The sequence below is a fragment of the Gallus gallus genome, chromosome 2 (genome assembly GCF_016699485.2).
Source record: "Gallus gallus isolate bGalGal1 chromosome 2, bGalGal1.mat.broiler.GRCg7b, whole genome shotgun sequence".
NCBI lineage: Eukaryota > Metazoa > Chordata > Aves > Galliformes > Phasianidae > Gallus > Gallus gallus.
In genome coordinates this window covers 15766946-15782676 of record NC_052533.1, presented here as the reverse complement: position 1 = coordinate 15782676, position 15731 = coordinate 15766946, and the positions used below count along the sequence as shown (strand labels likewise).

General features: G+C 45.6%; 1 protein-coding gene across 1 annotated transcript; it reads right to left on the bottom strand.

Moving 5' to 3' along the window:
• Positions 1-339: 339 nt before the first annotated feature.
• PTCHD3 (patched domain containing 3) lies at positions 340-6783 on the bottom strand. The gene is made up of 4 exons (XM_004949834.5): positions 5893-6783; positions 5673-5794; positions 5107-5252; positions 340-3400 (listed from the first exon to the last, which is right to left on the bottom strand). Exons 1-4 carry the CDS (start codon positions 6646-6648, stop codon positions 1764-1766), a joined length of 2661 nt encoding a protein of 886 aa, XP_004949891.3. The 5' UTR covers positions 6649-6783; the 3' UTR covers positions 340-1763.
• Positions 6784-15731: the final 8948 nt, after the last annotated feature.

Below are 15731 nucleotides of genomic sequence, written 5' to 3'. Positions count from 1 at the left end.
TGCATGTGAGTGCTTCCTGGATGGTGATGGATTCTTGCTATGCAACTGTACAGGTTAGATCATTGCAGGAGGCCCACTGCCCATCTCACACTATCTTCAGGTCTGGGTTCTTTCTAGTTTCTGCAGACCCTATGAGGGGTGTGTAGTGCCGCAGTGGGAAGCACTCTCAAAGTCTTTGCACTGTCAAAATCTTCATCCCTGCCCCATGAGAACCCCCAGGTCCACTCCATCCCCAGGCTCTGCACCAAGCAGCAAACTGCATGTGGCACAAACCCTTCAGGGGAAAAAAAAAAAAAAAGCAAAAATAAAAAGCAAAAAACACCAAACACAACACCTTTATTTATGCAGGTTTATTGCAAAGGGGTTCGTTCTTAGCTCAGTGCATGGTCACAAGTGAAAAAGAAGTCCAAAGCCTTCACAATTACCACAAGGCAGACTAGGAAAGGCATTTTTGCACCATGGCTACCTTAGCCCACGATGTGACTGGAGCCAGCAGCTCTTCAGTTTTTGTTGTGTTACATGTTTCAGGGCCAAAGCCTGCCTGCCCTCTCCTCTTCTCCTTTCCCTTTGCTCCCTCGCCTCCCTGTGGTGATATAAAGCAATTCCAGAGAACTCTTCAGGATGTGGATGTAAAACCTGGGAGGTTGTAGTAGAAATGCTAAGTCATAGCTTGGAACAGTGATTGAGCACCTGGTAAAAAGGCAGGGCATATATCCCAGCATACATAAAACCTGCTGAAATGATGGACTTAAACCTGGATCTCATCCATAAGTTCTCCCTGGGCCTGGTGTGTTCCTTTGTCTAAGAACACAGCTATCCACATCTAAATTAGGTTTAAGAGATCCTTTCATTTCAATTAAGAGAGAGGAACTTCTGTGGCAATGAACCACAAGTGAAGTCTGTGTACAGAAACAGGCACACAACTTGAATTTTTTTCTACTGGAAATGAAAAGAGCATAAGATGACCTGCTCAGCCTTGCACATCTCCCTTCCACCTGCGATGCTTTCCTTATTCCTCCGGGAGATGTCAGATGCTTTGGCCGTTCTCCAGGACACCAGCTTTCCTGTGTTACTGAAACCAGCAGCAGTGAAGGTGGCATGGGCTGCTTGGCTGTCCTGGCAGTGCTGGGACTGGTGAATATATTCTGCTGAACTGCCCTCAGCAAAACTGCACAGAAATCTCACAGAAAATTACTTTGGCAGACCTGGAATTCACAGAATCCCTGCGGCATCACGAGAAGTGAATTTCTGCATGGTTCTGGGCTGTCCTTCCTGTGCCATGCCATCTACTATCTACTGCAGAGACTTCCAGAGAATCTACTATCTACTGCAATGGTTACTCAGGAGGTCCACATAAGGCCAATCATCTACACCGTATCCTTTTGGAAACCTATTAATCTTCTTAAAGCTGCATGTTGGTCACACTTAGCAAGAAAACAGCACACTAAGAAAAGATGTAGCTGAATGTAAAATGTTCATCAGTTTGTCTTCTCCACGGGTTCTGAGTGTTGCAGTAACTAACTTACAAAAAAAGTTATAACACCAATAAGGGTAAAAAATTCAAGCACACAAAAAGTGGCAAAACGTAAATCCATTCTGTGCACTTCCACTTCTTCTGTTACTTAATGCCTGGCCTTTCTTAAACCTTTGTCTCTCTGCTATATTTATTATTCCATTTTTCCTATCCTTCATTTTTTTAAATTTTCTGTAAGTCTCTGCATTTTAATCTACATAAAATAAATAAATAACATCCTACATTTAAGTTATGGGCGGTCTTTGTTATCTCTGAACCTAACATATTGAATTCCAGATTTGCTAAAAGATCTAAGACCTAGTATTTTAGTTTCAGTAATGGGGAGTGATTTGCCAAAGTATCCAAAAAAGGTTAGAAATACTGGAATAAACACAAGACCATGAAGAGCCCCAAACAAAATAACAAGAAACATGATCTTAAAAAACGTTCTGAAGATGTAGGTTTTTGCTGCAGCCAGGACAACTACTCCTAACACAGTAGATACTGCTCCTTGTAACACTGGGTAACCAAGCTGGTGCAGAGCTCCTATTGCCCTTTCATTGGCTGATGACTCTCCACTCGTAACAAAGGCATAGGAAATATGTGCAGAAAAGTCTACTGAAAATCCTATGCAAATGACCAGGTTAATCATGGATATGGAGTCGAGGCTAATGTCCCAAAATGTCATGAAACCAGAAACACCAACAATAACAGAAGCTATAGCAAAAGTCACCCACAAGCAACACAGTGGGTTGGGAATAAGCACAAGAGAGACAACGAGCATCGCCCCAGCAGCGATGAGAACATTCTGAATGGTGTTCTGCACTATCACCAGGTATTGGTCGTAGTAGATGAATGCTGGATGGTACACCATGAGTGGAACTACACACTGCTTGGCTCTGTCTCTTAACTCATTCAACAGATTTTTCTCGTCAACAGCTGAGGTGACATTCACTGTCTGGATGAAGAAACGGGAAGCTGCTATTCCTTCCGCAGTCTTGTGAATGTCCCACTCAAAACTGGGAGAGTACTGGAATAGTACAGGTAAGTTATTAATGAAATCATCCTTATTGTTTATATTTATTGAACCAGTTCCAGCAATTCCTGTGTATACTCTCAGCCATGACAGCGAGAGGTTCCTGTCTACATAGGTACTGTTCTCTAAATCCTGTAGGCAAGCCTCAATGTCATTACGAACAGACTCATCCCAGTAGTTTCTGCTCTCAGTAACGACAACCATGACCCTGGGTCCGTATTCGGAAAAGTATTTGTCATCGTCGTCATAGTATGCAATAACGTAAGAGTCATCACTAGCCAGATTTCGAAGATCTATGCCCTCCTTCATCTGGGTGCATCCATAAATACTGCCACCCAAATACGCTCCATACAGCAACACCACAAGAAGCTTGATCCATTTGCCTGTCAAGAAAGGACCATAATAGTTTTTGAAGAATATGCTCATGGGATGTTCGCTTTCTGTCTCACTGGTTTCTGGCTCAGGCACCTCACTAGAACAGCTGCCTAAACAACACGCGTTATACAAACAGGACTTCTTTCCTACTTTCACTTGCACACAAGTTAACCAGTGTCGGTTTTCTTTCACTCTTTTATGATTTAACGCGATAACTGCCCCAAAGAAGGTAATAACGTAGACATAGCAGAAGACAAAGGCGGTGCCAGTGTAGAGGCAGAATGACCTCACAGAAGGAAAAGCAGTCCAGGTGCCAATGAAGAAGGCCAAGACATCCGTGAGAGTGGTGATTGTCACAGAAAGTGCTGCTTCGCTGTAAGTCTCGGCCAGGCGAGATTTCGTGTCTGATTTGTCTGCCTTGCTTGAGCTTTGCTCCCAGGAAGAGACCATGATAAACATGTCATCCACACCAACTCCTGCAAGAGGAGAAAAAGTTAACTCTGCACGGCACAAGGCGGCTTCCACTGACACCCAGCAAAAGTACCACATAAACAGCATCTACGGCTACACAGAATTTTCAAAAAGCAAGCGAGGCTACTTGCTTTAGTGTTGATTGAGTTTCAGATACAAGAAAACACATCTTTTGGATGCACTTGGCTCTACTACCTCTCAAAAACTCATAGTGACCTGTCACATCATTGATCCTTCTCCCAGCTCTGCTGAAGGACCGAGCACAGCTCACCACCCATCTCTGACAAGTTTTGTGTCTGCTGTTCAAGTACCCACTGATAGAGATGGCACAGATACAAATGCATTGCTTATTCTGACACTTCTCTATCCTCATCTTCAGAAGCATCTCCTGCTATCCTTGGCATCTGCAGTAAATTAGGCCAATTATTTTTTGCTGGGTCTTCTGCTGACAGGGAGAGTTGCTCCCATTCTCTCTCCACTCTCCATTTATCTTCTCTCCTCTAATAAGGGACTGTTAAAAAAAGTTCATTGTCTCTGATGCATATGAAAGAACAAGGAATTATTAATTTAATGCTATCACAGAAACCTCAAGAGTTCCTAAACACATTTGGCAGCAGCACTGAGTGTGTCCTCCTCATGAAGTTCCTCCTACACCCCAACTCCTGATGGAATTGTTTGCCTAAAAGAGCAGCTTCTGGCATACAATGATTAAGGAGAGATCTCAGCACTCAGCCCTCCCACTTGTGCCTGTACCTTTGATACCATGAAGGAAAGCCCGAAAATGTAACCTAACAGACCATAAACACAAGCGGCCATCCAAACCCACAAAGCAGAAAAATAAAAAGCACAGAAATTTTATTCTAGAAACGTCTCGTGATTTCTAACCAAGCTTGTGACCTTTAAATGTCTGGGACTGGCACTCATCTCTCTGAGCGTCAGCCAGAAACCCACAAGGAGAGGACAAGCAACAAGCCCAAGTTTATTTCCAGCAACATTATTGGAAGACGTTTTGAAAGCAAAGCTCCAGCTGTCAAGTGGTCTGTGTAACTGTGGCACAGTGATATTCAGTAACTTCCTTGTGCTCTTGCGGGGTGCTGATTCTAAGAACAAGCACGGCTTGAATGTTATACCAAAAAGAGACCAAAATATGGTCATTATATTGCATACAAAATTTCATATCTTATCAAAACAAGATGAACTTCTTTATAATAGCAGATAATACTGATTTATTCAGGCTCGATTTCATTTGACAAAAGACTACACACCTAATATAGAATAGGAAAGCTCATGGTAACTTATTCCCAAGATTCAGCTCATAATACACGTACTGGTTTAAGTCACTGCTAGTTCAGCCTAAGTTGCACATGGGGCATATGTTCCACTGTATTTGCTGCTGAGCTTCCTTGAAACAGATGTGAAGTAACCAGATAGGGACCTCTCAGTGTACTGCAAGAAAAGGTGGTCAATGTGTGGAACAGCAGAATGAGGGCAGGCGCTGTTATTTTGAAAGCAGCCCTTCTGCTGTTTTAGCGTATCCACAGCATGGGTGCACCAATCTGACCGACTCACCCTGCTGCAGGCCAGAGGAAGCTGCACCACCATAGGAGTAGGTTACTTAAGAAACAACGTCCACGAAAGAGTAACACTGTCAAGTTGTTCTAATTCCAGCTTTTCTCTTCATACCTGAGCCCAACACGCTTTTTCTACTTACCAAGAATAAGAAATGGAGCATTTGCTACAGTTGCCACAAATGGTACTCCACAGTACAGCATCAATCCGAAGCTGCTTAATACAGCTAAACCGGAGGAAAGCACTCCACAGCATGCAAGCCAGATGTTATTTCTTACACAGCTCAGCCTGAAAACATTTTAAGGAACAGCTTAGTTACAGGTCAAGTATTTCACCAAGGCATTTGGCATGACAACTGACTTCTCTGCAGAGATATGGATCATATCCCATCGGATTGCTCCCAACTGTCAGCATTAAGACAAAATGATTTTATAGGGCAGGTGCTAGATATATTGTTCCTGCTGGCCAGTTACAGAGAAATGCACCTGACAGTAAACATGCACAAACCTCACAGAAGTAGACGGGATGCATGTGTACTTTGGAGAGAAGGAGCAAAGAAATGCATTTTGCCTGTTATTACATGTCACGAGGGCAGCGTCTTCAGAACCACTTCGCTCAGCAGCAGCCGAAGGAGCCCAAACCCCGCCGGACCCGGAGCGGAAGCGCGGAGGCGGCTGCTCGCAGCCCCGGGCCTTACGGGTACTTTACCTCAGGCAAGAGACGACCGAAAAGGTGATGGTCAGGAAGTACGTGATGGAAAAGAGCGGGATCACGCTCTTGGTGTTTCCTTCAAACTCCTCTTGTCTGGACAACGAGGTGAAGTACGTCACCTGGTGCGAAAACAGCGCGAGGTCAGAGGACGCGTTCCTGCCCCGGTCGCCATTCGGCCCCGCTCCGCCGCAGCCGCAGCCCCCCGCCCCGGCGCTACCTCGACGGCCGTGAGGTTCAGCTTCCGCAGCTTCTCCGGGAAGTCCTGCAGGAAGGTCTCCAGCCACGCCCGGCTCTCGCCCGCCGCGCCGCCGTCCTCCCGCAGGTAATACATCAGCTTCACGGCCCGCGCCCGCTCCACGCGCCCGCTGCCGTCCGTCCGCACGCCGCCCAGCGCGGTGCCCAGGAAGGCGTCGCCGCCGCCGCCGCCGCCGGGGAAGGGCAGCTCGGGCAGCTCGGGCAGGGCGCTGCCGTTGGCGTGGGTCAGCAGCTGCAGCAGCGGGTTGGCGCTGGCGCAGGTGCCGCCGCTGCGGGCGCAGAGCCGCTCGTAGTCGGCGTCGCGCACCGTGTCGTCCAGCAGCAGCACTTCGTCCCACGCCGCCCGCTCGAGCACCGAGGCGTCGTCCTTCGCCGCCACGGCGATGAGCGCGGCGTAGGCGCCCTCCGTGGGCAGCCGCTCGGCGGAGAAGCGCTCCGAATCGTCGGTGGGGAAGTACCGCCGCACGAAGTCGCGCTCGGCCTTGGCGGGCCCGCCCGTCGGCGTGAACTGACCCTCGATGTCGTTCGTCTGCCGGCCCGGCAGGAACATGAAGCCGGCGCCCAGCCCGGCCGACAGCAGCGGCGGCAGCAGCACGAAAGGCCAGGGGCAGGCGGCCACGACGCGCCCCAGCGCTTCGAAGAGCCGCGTCAGGGGCCGCTCCACGCAGTTGGTGTTGCTGCAGGAGCAGCGCTCCCGGGGAGACTGCGGCTGCCCCATCCCCGCGGGCGCACCTCACGCCGGATCCGCCGCGCGGGAAAAGGACCTCCCGTTGCCCGCCGCGTAGCGGAGGCACTGAGGGCTCCTCAGCCGCGCCGCTGCAGACCGTCCCCTTGCCGGCCGGTGGCCGCGCCCTCCGCCCTTCCTGCTCCCTCACCGCTCCCTTCGCCGCGCCCTCGGGTACGCGCTTGGGGCTGCGGGGCTGCCCGCTCCGCGCACGGGGTCGGGTGTCGGATGGGTGCCCCGCTGCCAGGCACGGCCGTGGCTGAGGGGCGGCGGTCCGCCCGTGCCCTCTGGCAGCGCGTGGCGATGGCGCCTCGAAGCTTAACGCTTCTCCGAGCCAAAAGCAGTGCGTGGCTTTCGACGCGTGTGAGGAGCCGAACAAACTCAGTGAGGGGGCTGAGGAGTGTAGGGTGTGCACGGGGGAAGAATAACGAGCGAAGGACGTGGGAGGAGCACCAAATTGGGCTGGCACGGTTGGCTCCGGAGAGCTTCTGTGTAGCTCATGACTGGGAGTCCAGGTTACTATGGCTGAGTGCTGTAAACGAGTTGGGGTTTGATTTTTACGGTTATAGGAACAGACTGGAAATGTAACAGTTCTTGTGCACACCAGCAGGGCCTGAATGTCTCCTATTTGTCTATAGGCATAAAGGCTCATTTCTGTGCCTCTCTTTGGAACTGCAGGACAGAGGGGTGTTTGTTTATCCAGGCTGCCTGTGGAAAGAGCTTTGCCAGATGTCTGTAGACAAACAGGAGACATTCAGTCCTGAGCCTCCTGACAAACAACCCAAGCACACTGGTGTGTGCAAGAGTGGTTACAAACACTGATACATTTTTTCATCCGACCCTGTCCACCATAAGGCAGCGTGAGGTATGCCCACACCATTTCTGAAGGAAATTTGACTAATGTGTTTTTTATGGTGTCCACTATAGTACCGCACAATGACAGGAAAGCTGCCTCCTCGCCTGATGCAGCCTCTCCGACTGCCTGGATGGGGTGGATGTGCTCTGTTGGTTTCCTAGCTGCTGTCTCTGTTTGCATGCATGACTGCCATCAAATATAGGTCTTTGCCTCCCATGCTTGGCAGCAACAGTCTGTATCCGTGACTTTAAACATGTGCAGCTGATGGAAATGATGGGGATGGAGCCCGGTGATGAGCACAGCTATGTGGTGAGTGAATTCATGACTTCTTCCAGCGAAACTTATCTGCTTAGATAATAACCATTCTGAAGAAAACCTTGAAGTTACTCTGGCTCCAGGACGTGGAATGAGCTGATATTTATTCAGATTGAAGATCTGCTCATCCTCGCTTTTGGAACACATAGTGATTCTGTGGAATTGCCATTCACTGAGCAGTGTCAGGATGAGTCAGGGTGAGTGACTGCTGCTCCTCTGATCGATGATGAGAGTGGTATTTGCTGTGATTATGTACCTTAGGCCATGCGAGAGGGAACAGTGTCAACGCAGGCAGTCGAATTGTATGAAAAGCTGTGACTGCCTTATGTGATATGTCAGAGTTGTTGGTATGTGTTAGATATGTTGTGGGGCTTTTCAGGAATTTCAGTGTTCAGTTGAGTTTTTTATTTTTAGGAAGCATGAAGTTGCATGTAGATTTTTTACTGGCTAAATCGTGGGTATCCGTTTTGGCTTGTCTGGGCTGCACTGTGTGAGAAGGAATTGTCTTGAGTCACATTTAAAATATAGAATGTATTTAAAGCCTATAAGTAAGAAAACCTCTTTATATATATATATTTAAAAACATAAAAAAAAGGGCAAGAAAAACATAAAACTAGTAGGATATTTGACCTTGTTTTTGTGAAACTAATGCATCGATATCTGTTTTGATGGAAGTGAGTTCTCAAGGTGCTCGTCAGAGATTTTTGATGAAATTTTGCTCTTCCTGTGCTTCATCCTTGAAAATATTTGTTCAGAAATGTACGTACTGCCATTAAGTGAGGACATAGTTGAAGACTAATGCTAAACAAACTGATCTATGGTTGTATTAGGTATCAGAAGAATAAATACTTAGTGCCCTTTACCAGGGACTTTCCAGAGCCACTACGCCTTGAAGGGAAAATTAATCATGATACGCTGGGGACGTTGCTGACTTATCAAGAAAACCCAGGGTCCATGAATCCTTAGGACTGTATGAAAATTACCAACAAATCACCGTGAGGAGAACAGACTGGAAAATTATTTCCTCTTTGACTTTTGTATATAAATATTGTGTGGATAGTTTTGTGTGGTGCTTGATCTGAGAGAAACCACTGAGCACCTCAGCTTGCACAATGCTGAAGAAAGCAGTGTCTCTCCTGAGGTTGTGGTGATTGACTCCTTGCATGGCGATGACAAACCCACTTTTTGGATAACAACATGAGTAAGCTGTGATTGTGAAGCAAGGAATATTTTTCTCTGGTAAGAGGTCCTATGGAAGTCTGGTAAAGAGATGTGATCAAATTTCTGAATTGGATATCTGATTGCAACTCTGTACGTTCCATTTGAAAACTTTTGGGTAAAGTTTTTATATCAATGGAAAACGGAGCCACAAATATACCAAAAATTGGTGATTTTTTCAGCAATTTTGAAATCTATTCTCAAATCCCCTATCAAAACAGAAAACAAGACTGCATATTTTTCACTGTTTGCAGGACTGTGTTTAGGTGAAATATCAAAACTTGCCATTATTTGCCATAACTTGAATGTGCACTGCCCTCCCTGTGCCCTGATTTCAGCCCAGACAGCACCGATTGCACACCCGTGTTTGGTTGTTGCTGAGTGATGGGTGTGTGCCTGGGGCCAGGCTGGGCTGCTTGGCAAGGAGAGTCACCACCACGATGGCATAGGGTGGGGGACAGCCACAGGACAGACTGGGTTGCGGCATAGGCTGGACATGCCCATGCTAGGTGATAAGCTGCTTTTATTGCACGTAGGTTGCCCAAAAAATAATGCCTCCTATTTATTTCCATGGAAACCAAAGCAGGTGCAAAAAGCACAATAATACTGTTTGATAGGGCACATTCTCAGCTACAAAGCACTATTTTTTAACATAGTGACTGCCATTAGCTATGCACTTTCACTAGCAATGCCATGCTCTTAAAAATTTGCGCCAGTAGAGGTGACCCACTGTCACTGTCACCACTGCTGAAACACACCACCCATGCCTCACTGTGCTTACATCCACTGGTCTCCATAAACATTCAGCAAGCATGAATTAATGTCAACAGGTGTGATTTTTTTCTGCATGGAGGAATTCAGTTCCACAACTTTGTTGCATACGCACTTCCACGCCAGACACCATTCTGTCAGACTACCCCTCTGCTGCCATCTGTCACATGGCAACAACATGTTGCCAGGAATATTGGTGGGATGCCATATTACATCACATCTGCCTCCGATGTCCTGGGCCAACGTAATAAAATAGGAGGCATTACTTTCAGAGCAGCCCCTGCACATGAAAATGATGGTCAGAATTTCAGCTTGTTAGTACAGTATAATGACCAGGTGAGCTGCTTGACTGTATTATTTAAGCTCCAGTAATATTTCTTTTATTGCTGACATAAATAACAATTCCTGTCTGCACTGTGATTTCAGAATCATGAAGACTGCTCTGAATTATACTTTTAAAACCCTGGAGTGCCATAAGTACTATGTAATGTGAGGGTAATGAAGAACCTCATCAACTTTTGTATCTCTACTCCCTACATAAGAATTATAGAATTTTTTTCCTCAATAAATGTAAATTATTTCAAAACTTCTGCGGAAACTGTAAGAAGTCAACCTCTTTAAACAGTATCTTATCAATGTTGGGGATGTTGTCTTTGCTGCTGCAAAGGCTGCTGTTTTATTACACGTTTGTAAGCTTCCTTGTAAAATTCCCGGTAAGGTCAAATAAGGGTAACAAATGAGATAAGCACTTATGATGTTATCAATATAACCTATAAACTTTCATAGCTATCCCCATTTCATTTACGGGAAAATAACAGTATACTTCACATGGCTGGAAACTTTCTGGTTATCAACGTCTGTGCCGTTTTTCCTGTAACAAGAGAACGTTAGCAAAGTTATCTCCTTCTTCTCACACCAGTCAAGGTTATCCAGGCATATATATTTATTTGTTATCAGTGTGACTGTCTGAGCAACATATCCTGCTGTTGCTGTTGCACATTCAGAGTGCGTGAAGTCTACGTGCATGAATCTGTGTCTGTATATTTTTTAACTACTCGTGGATTTAAACTTTTGGAGGAAAATAGAATAAATGCAAAAATGTCAGTACTTGGATAACCTGCTTTTCTTACAGTATACTAGAAATTTGTAGAGAATTCGAGCTTGTTGAGTTCCCATAAACTTGAAATGCACTTGAAGCTGCTCCTCAGCTGAACCTCTCTTTGTTCACTGGAGGATTTATTTTCTTGGTTAGGTGAAAGAAAATCTCTACCTGACATCTGATTTCAAACATGAGATCTTCCTGGGTCTCTTGTGACCATGGCTCCTTTTCAGCCCCAGTGTATGTGCACAGTTTTATTCTCTTGGAAATACTGTGGGACCACTCAGCCTCCTGTCACAATTTCTCATAATAACCAGCTGTCAGCTGTTTGCTACAACATGTAGGTTGCACAAGCATGGGATTTTCAGCTCATTTCAGTACCTCAGCAGGTAGAATGATCACATCAAGTACAAAGCTGCTTCACAGATGCCATTGTTTGGTCTACTGTTTGTTTTTCATTTTGTCTCCCTTTTGCCGTATATGGTCTGCTTTGTACATCTCCTAAAATCTTGTTAATTAAGTAGCAACAGATGGTTGTATGCTTTAGATCTAGGATTACTATCTGATGTTGTTTGTGCTTGCTTAGGTATATTTCAGAGACAGCCTTGTTTTGTGTATAGGAAAGCCAAGATACACTGAGAACAGAGAGGTTTCCTAGGGTTTTTGTTCATACAGCTGTCTCACAGAAGCACTCTGAGAGTGTAACTGTTTGCACTTTCAAATTACCTGAAGTTCCTGTTGTGAAACAATGTTCCTGTTCTACTCTTTACCTGACATGTACTGGTGGTAAGAAAAAAGAACTAAAGACAAGATAGATAGCATCCAGAATCAGCCATAATGTGGAAACCTACTCTACCATCAACTGCAATGGGAACTCATGTGAATGACAAAACAAGAGCTGACCAGGCAATTTGTACCTTGCCTGAAGCATGAAGTCCCAGAGACAGCAAGGCCAGGGATTTCCCCTAGACCTCTTCAGGTTTCAAGCCTTAGACCTCACACGGATCTGCTGCGTGAGAGACAGGACAACGAGGAAGAGGCTGTGTCAATCCTGAGGGCATCGCCCCAGGGCTTTGGCTGCCAGGGCCCCGGGGACACAGGGCAAAGTCACAGCCAACAGCAGTCCCGGTCTTCGGGAGGTGGGCAGAGGCTCCCAGCGGGGCTGTGGGAAGGCTGCAGCCAGGGCCCAGTCATGGACTGTGGAATCTGCCTGTGCCTGGCCATGGCCTACAGTCTGAGCCCAGACCCCAACCAGAGGCCTTGGCCTGGGCCTGTCCCTGTCCCTGTCCTCAGCCTGTCCCAGTGTCCATGGCAGTGCCCAGTGCCCAGGGCTGGGGCTGCTGAAAGGTTGGATGTTCATGTACTAGATAATTTCCAGAAATGCCTTCCAACCCATTTGATTCTGTGATTTCATAGCACTGAAACTGACAATGCCTTATAAACAGAGGATAAAATTGCATCTAAATTTATTACTCATTTCCCTCTCTGAGCAATTATCTTCTGATTTAAGAATTTTGTATCTTCACTCTTTTCTTTTTCCTTCCTGGTCACCTACTGGAATACTGTTTGGAGAAATCTTTCCTGCTAAGCTAGGAATCTTTTGAGATTACTATTTTTAAGAGAAAAATGTAATTCTGTCACTCCTACTTCCCATTTACCTTTCTTGGATAGAAATTGTCCAGTTACTGAGAATCCTTTCCCTGCATTTTCTGGATCATTCCAGAAATGCTCAATGCCTCCACTTGGAGTGGTATTAATGACATCCATCTCACCTACATTTAGATGTCTGCAGTGTAGCTAACTTTATCTGAGTGAGCTAAGTTTTCATTGTTTTTGGAGGTCTAAATGTTGTGAATGGAGGCTGGAAACTGCACTGGTCAAATGGTCAGCTCTCTGCAAAACTCCTCTAATCTTGTGGACCCTATGTCCTCAGTCTGTAAAGGACACTTAGACTCTCATCTTCCTGATGACTGTACTGTCACTATCTAGAGTGACAATTGGTCAGTGGGCAATTCTATGTAAAGACTCTTCAATTTACGTGTGCAACATTTAGTATTTATAGTTGAACCCAACTTCATAAAATCATAGAATCATAGAATCATAGGATCATAGAATGGCTTGGGTTAGAAGGGACCTCAAGGATCATCAAGCTCCAATGCCCCTGCCACAGGCAGGGCTGCCAACCTCCACATTTAATACTAGACCAGGCTGCCTAGGGCCCCATCCAACCTGGCCCTGAACACTTCCAGGGATGGGGCATCCACAGCCTCTCTGGGCAGCCTATTCCAGGACCTCACCACTCTCCTAGTAAAGAACTTCCCCCTGATATCCAACCTAAATCTTTCTTCCTTCAACTTAAAACCATTTCCCCTTGTCCTGCCATTATCTACCCTTTCAAAGAGTTGGCTCCCCTCCTGTTCATAGGCTCCCTTTAGGTACTGGAAGGCTGCAATGAGGTCATCCTGCAGCCTTTTCTTCTTCAGGCTGAACAAGCCCAGCTCTCTCAGCCTGTCTTTGTAGCAGAGGTGCTCCAGCCCTATAATCATCTCTGTGGCCCTCCTCTGGACCTCTCCAACAGCTCCCTGTCTTTCTTGTATTGAGGGCCCCAGACCTGGACACAGCACTCCAGATGGGGCTTCACAAGGGCAGAGCAGAGAGGGACAATCACACCCCTGCCCTGCTGGCCACCCACTTCATGATCCACATGCCTGCCATTTCCATAAAATCTGTTTACAGGAAATATTTCTTATAAAGGAGTGATCTGAGAGTAAAGCAAGTTAGGCTGTCCAGATTATTCAGGTTCATTTTAATGTTACAGTGCTGAATATTAGAATATGTTTCCTTCTACGTTAATTTTTTATGCTGTAAGATATCAAGGAATGGCATTTCACTTCACACTTTGAACCTTATTTTACAGCTTTTAAAAGAAGCCCTAAGTTCTTTGCACTTGCTTGATACTTCTGTGTAATGACATAATTAGCCGCCTTTTCGGGAAGCAGATTTATTTTGTGTAACATAAGTATCAGTTACAGTCATGAGTAATTTTATGTTTATGACTTTATTTTACAGTCAAAGACAGACTTCTTACTTAGGGCAGACTTATGTTTTCAAAGCAGCATAGTAGGATTTCTGATTGTTTTCTGAATGCAGCGGAGAGAGTTTTTATCCTCAATCCAGCCTGTGTGACAGCCAGAACCATACCTTGGTCAAGCAAATACCACTCCCTAGACTGGGAGAAAAAATTGCTAGTGAAGTTTGGAGGATGCAGGAAGTCCTAGGCCTTTTCAATTATACAGCAACGACATGGATAAACAATGCTATAAGCTGAGGTCTGAACCTTCAGAAGATTCAAAGTGAAAAACAACAGCAAAAGTAGAAATTGCCAAACTTCTGCATCTTTTGCCTGAGACCCCCTTGAACTGCTGAGCTACCCATACAAACAGTGAAGCAGCCACATCTTCACTTGTACTATATGTCCAGAGGCTGCATGGAACATTTTCTTGCCCATCTTTTTTTCTGTCCAAAAAGTCTCTATGCTCTGTGGCGGACTTCTGTTCTGTGCCAGTTTCTTCTGCATGTGGCTGTGTACTGAGTTTGGTTGCGATGGAGTTAATTTTTTCCATAGCAGCCTGTATGGTGCTGTGGTTTAGATTTGTTACCAAAAAGTGGTTGCTAATACACCTCTGTTTTAGATCTTGAGCATCAAGACTTTCTGTTTATCTATCATTCTGCTACTTCCATGAATAGGCTGTCAATGAGCATGAGGACGGATGAGCAGGGGTCACATCTGGGATATGTGATCTGAATTAACTCAGAAGATATCCCACAGAATATAACACCATGCTCTGTGATAAAACTGTGTGGAGTTTTACCAAGGTAGCCATTGCTCAGAGTCTGGCTGCACATCAGTATGCACATGAGAGGTGGCTAGTGATTGCCTTTGCTTTGCCTGTTTGTTTTTTCCTTTTTCTTCTTTACCTTGACTCATGAGCTATTCTTGCTTTTTTGGATTCTATTTCCCCATCCTGCTTGGAGGAGATGGGGCCTTAGCTGCTGGCTGTGTTCAGCCCACCACAAGCTGTCACATTTATTCATTTATAAAGAAAAATGACTTTATCTGTGCCCTTGCAGCAGGTATTGGGGTCTGCAGTGCCATATTATGAGGAGCAGAGCTGGGTCACTTCTGCTCTGCTGCCTAGCATTAAAATCTAGCTCACAAATATGTATTTCTCTCTCTATGTATACATGTATATAGTATTTAATTATTGCTCACTTCTAAGAAGTGTTGAGTTGCTTCTGTGGCATACAGGTATGTCACATCGTCATAGCATCAGGAGAGACTTTGAGAATCTTCTTCCACAAGGTGTGATGAATGGTTTGCATCCTGTTTCTGAAGAAATCAGAACTTACTCCTACTGATCTTTTCTTAAAAATTTCTGTAAGGGAGATGGGCACTTGGGTTCTCTCTTGAGCGAACTGGGAATTTTAGGAGGAATTGCTCCCTAAGTATACTTGATCAGCATCCTCTACCTATTTGCCTACAGTTTCTCTTTGTATGAGGCACAAAACTTAAGCATGTTGCCTTCCACTTCAGTGCAGGCAGGTCCCACAGGAAAAAAAGGTGACTCAGAGGCACCATCAGGCATCTTAGTTTGGTGTGTAGAGTCGGTAAGGGAATTACACAGTTTTCTAGAACCATGGTATATTGCTATCCCCCTTTACCAATTTTTTTTTTTTTTAATTATTCCCAGCACAGCAGAAAATTCCAAATATCATCAGCACTGCAGCACTGCATAAATTCTGTCGGTAGATCCCTAG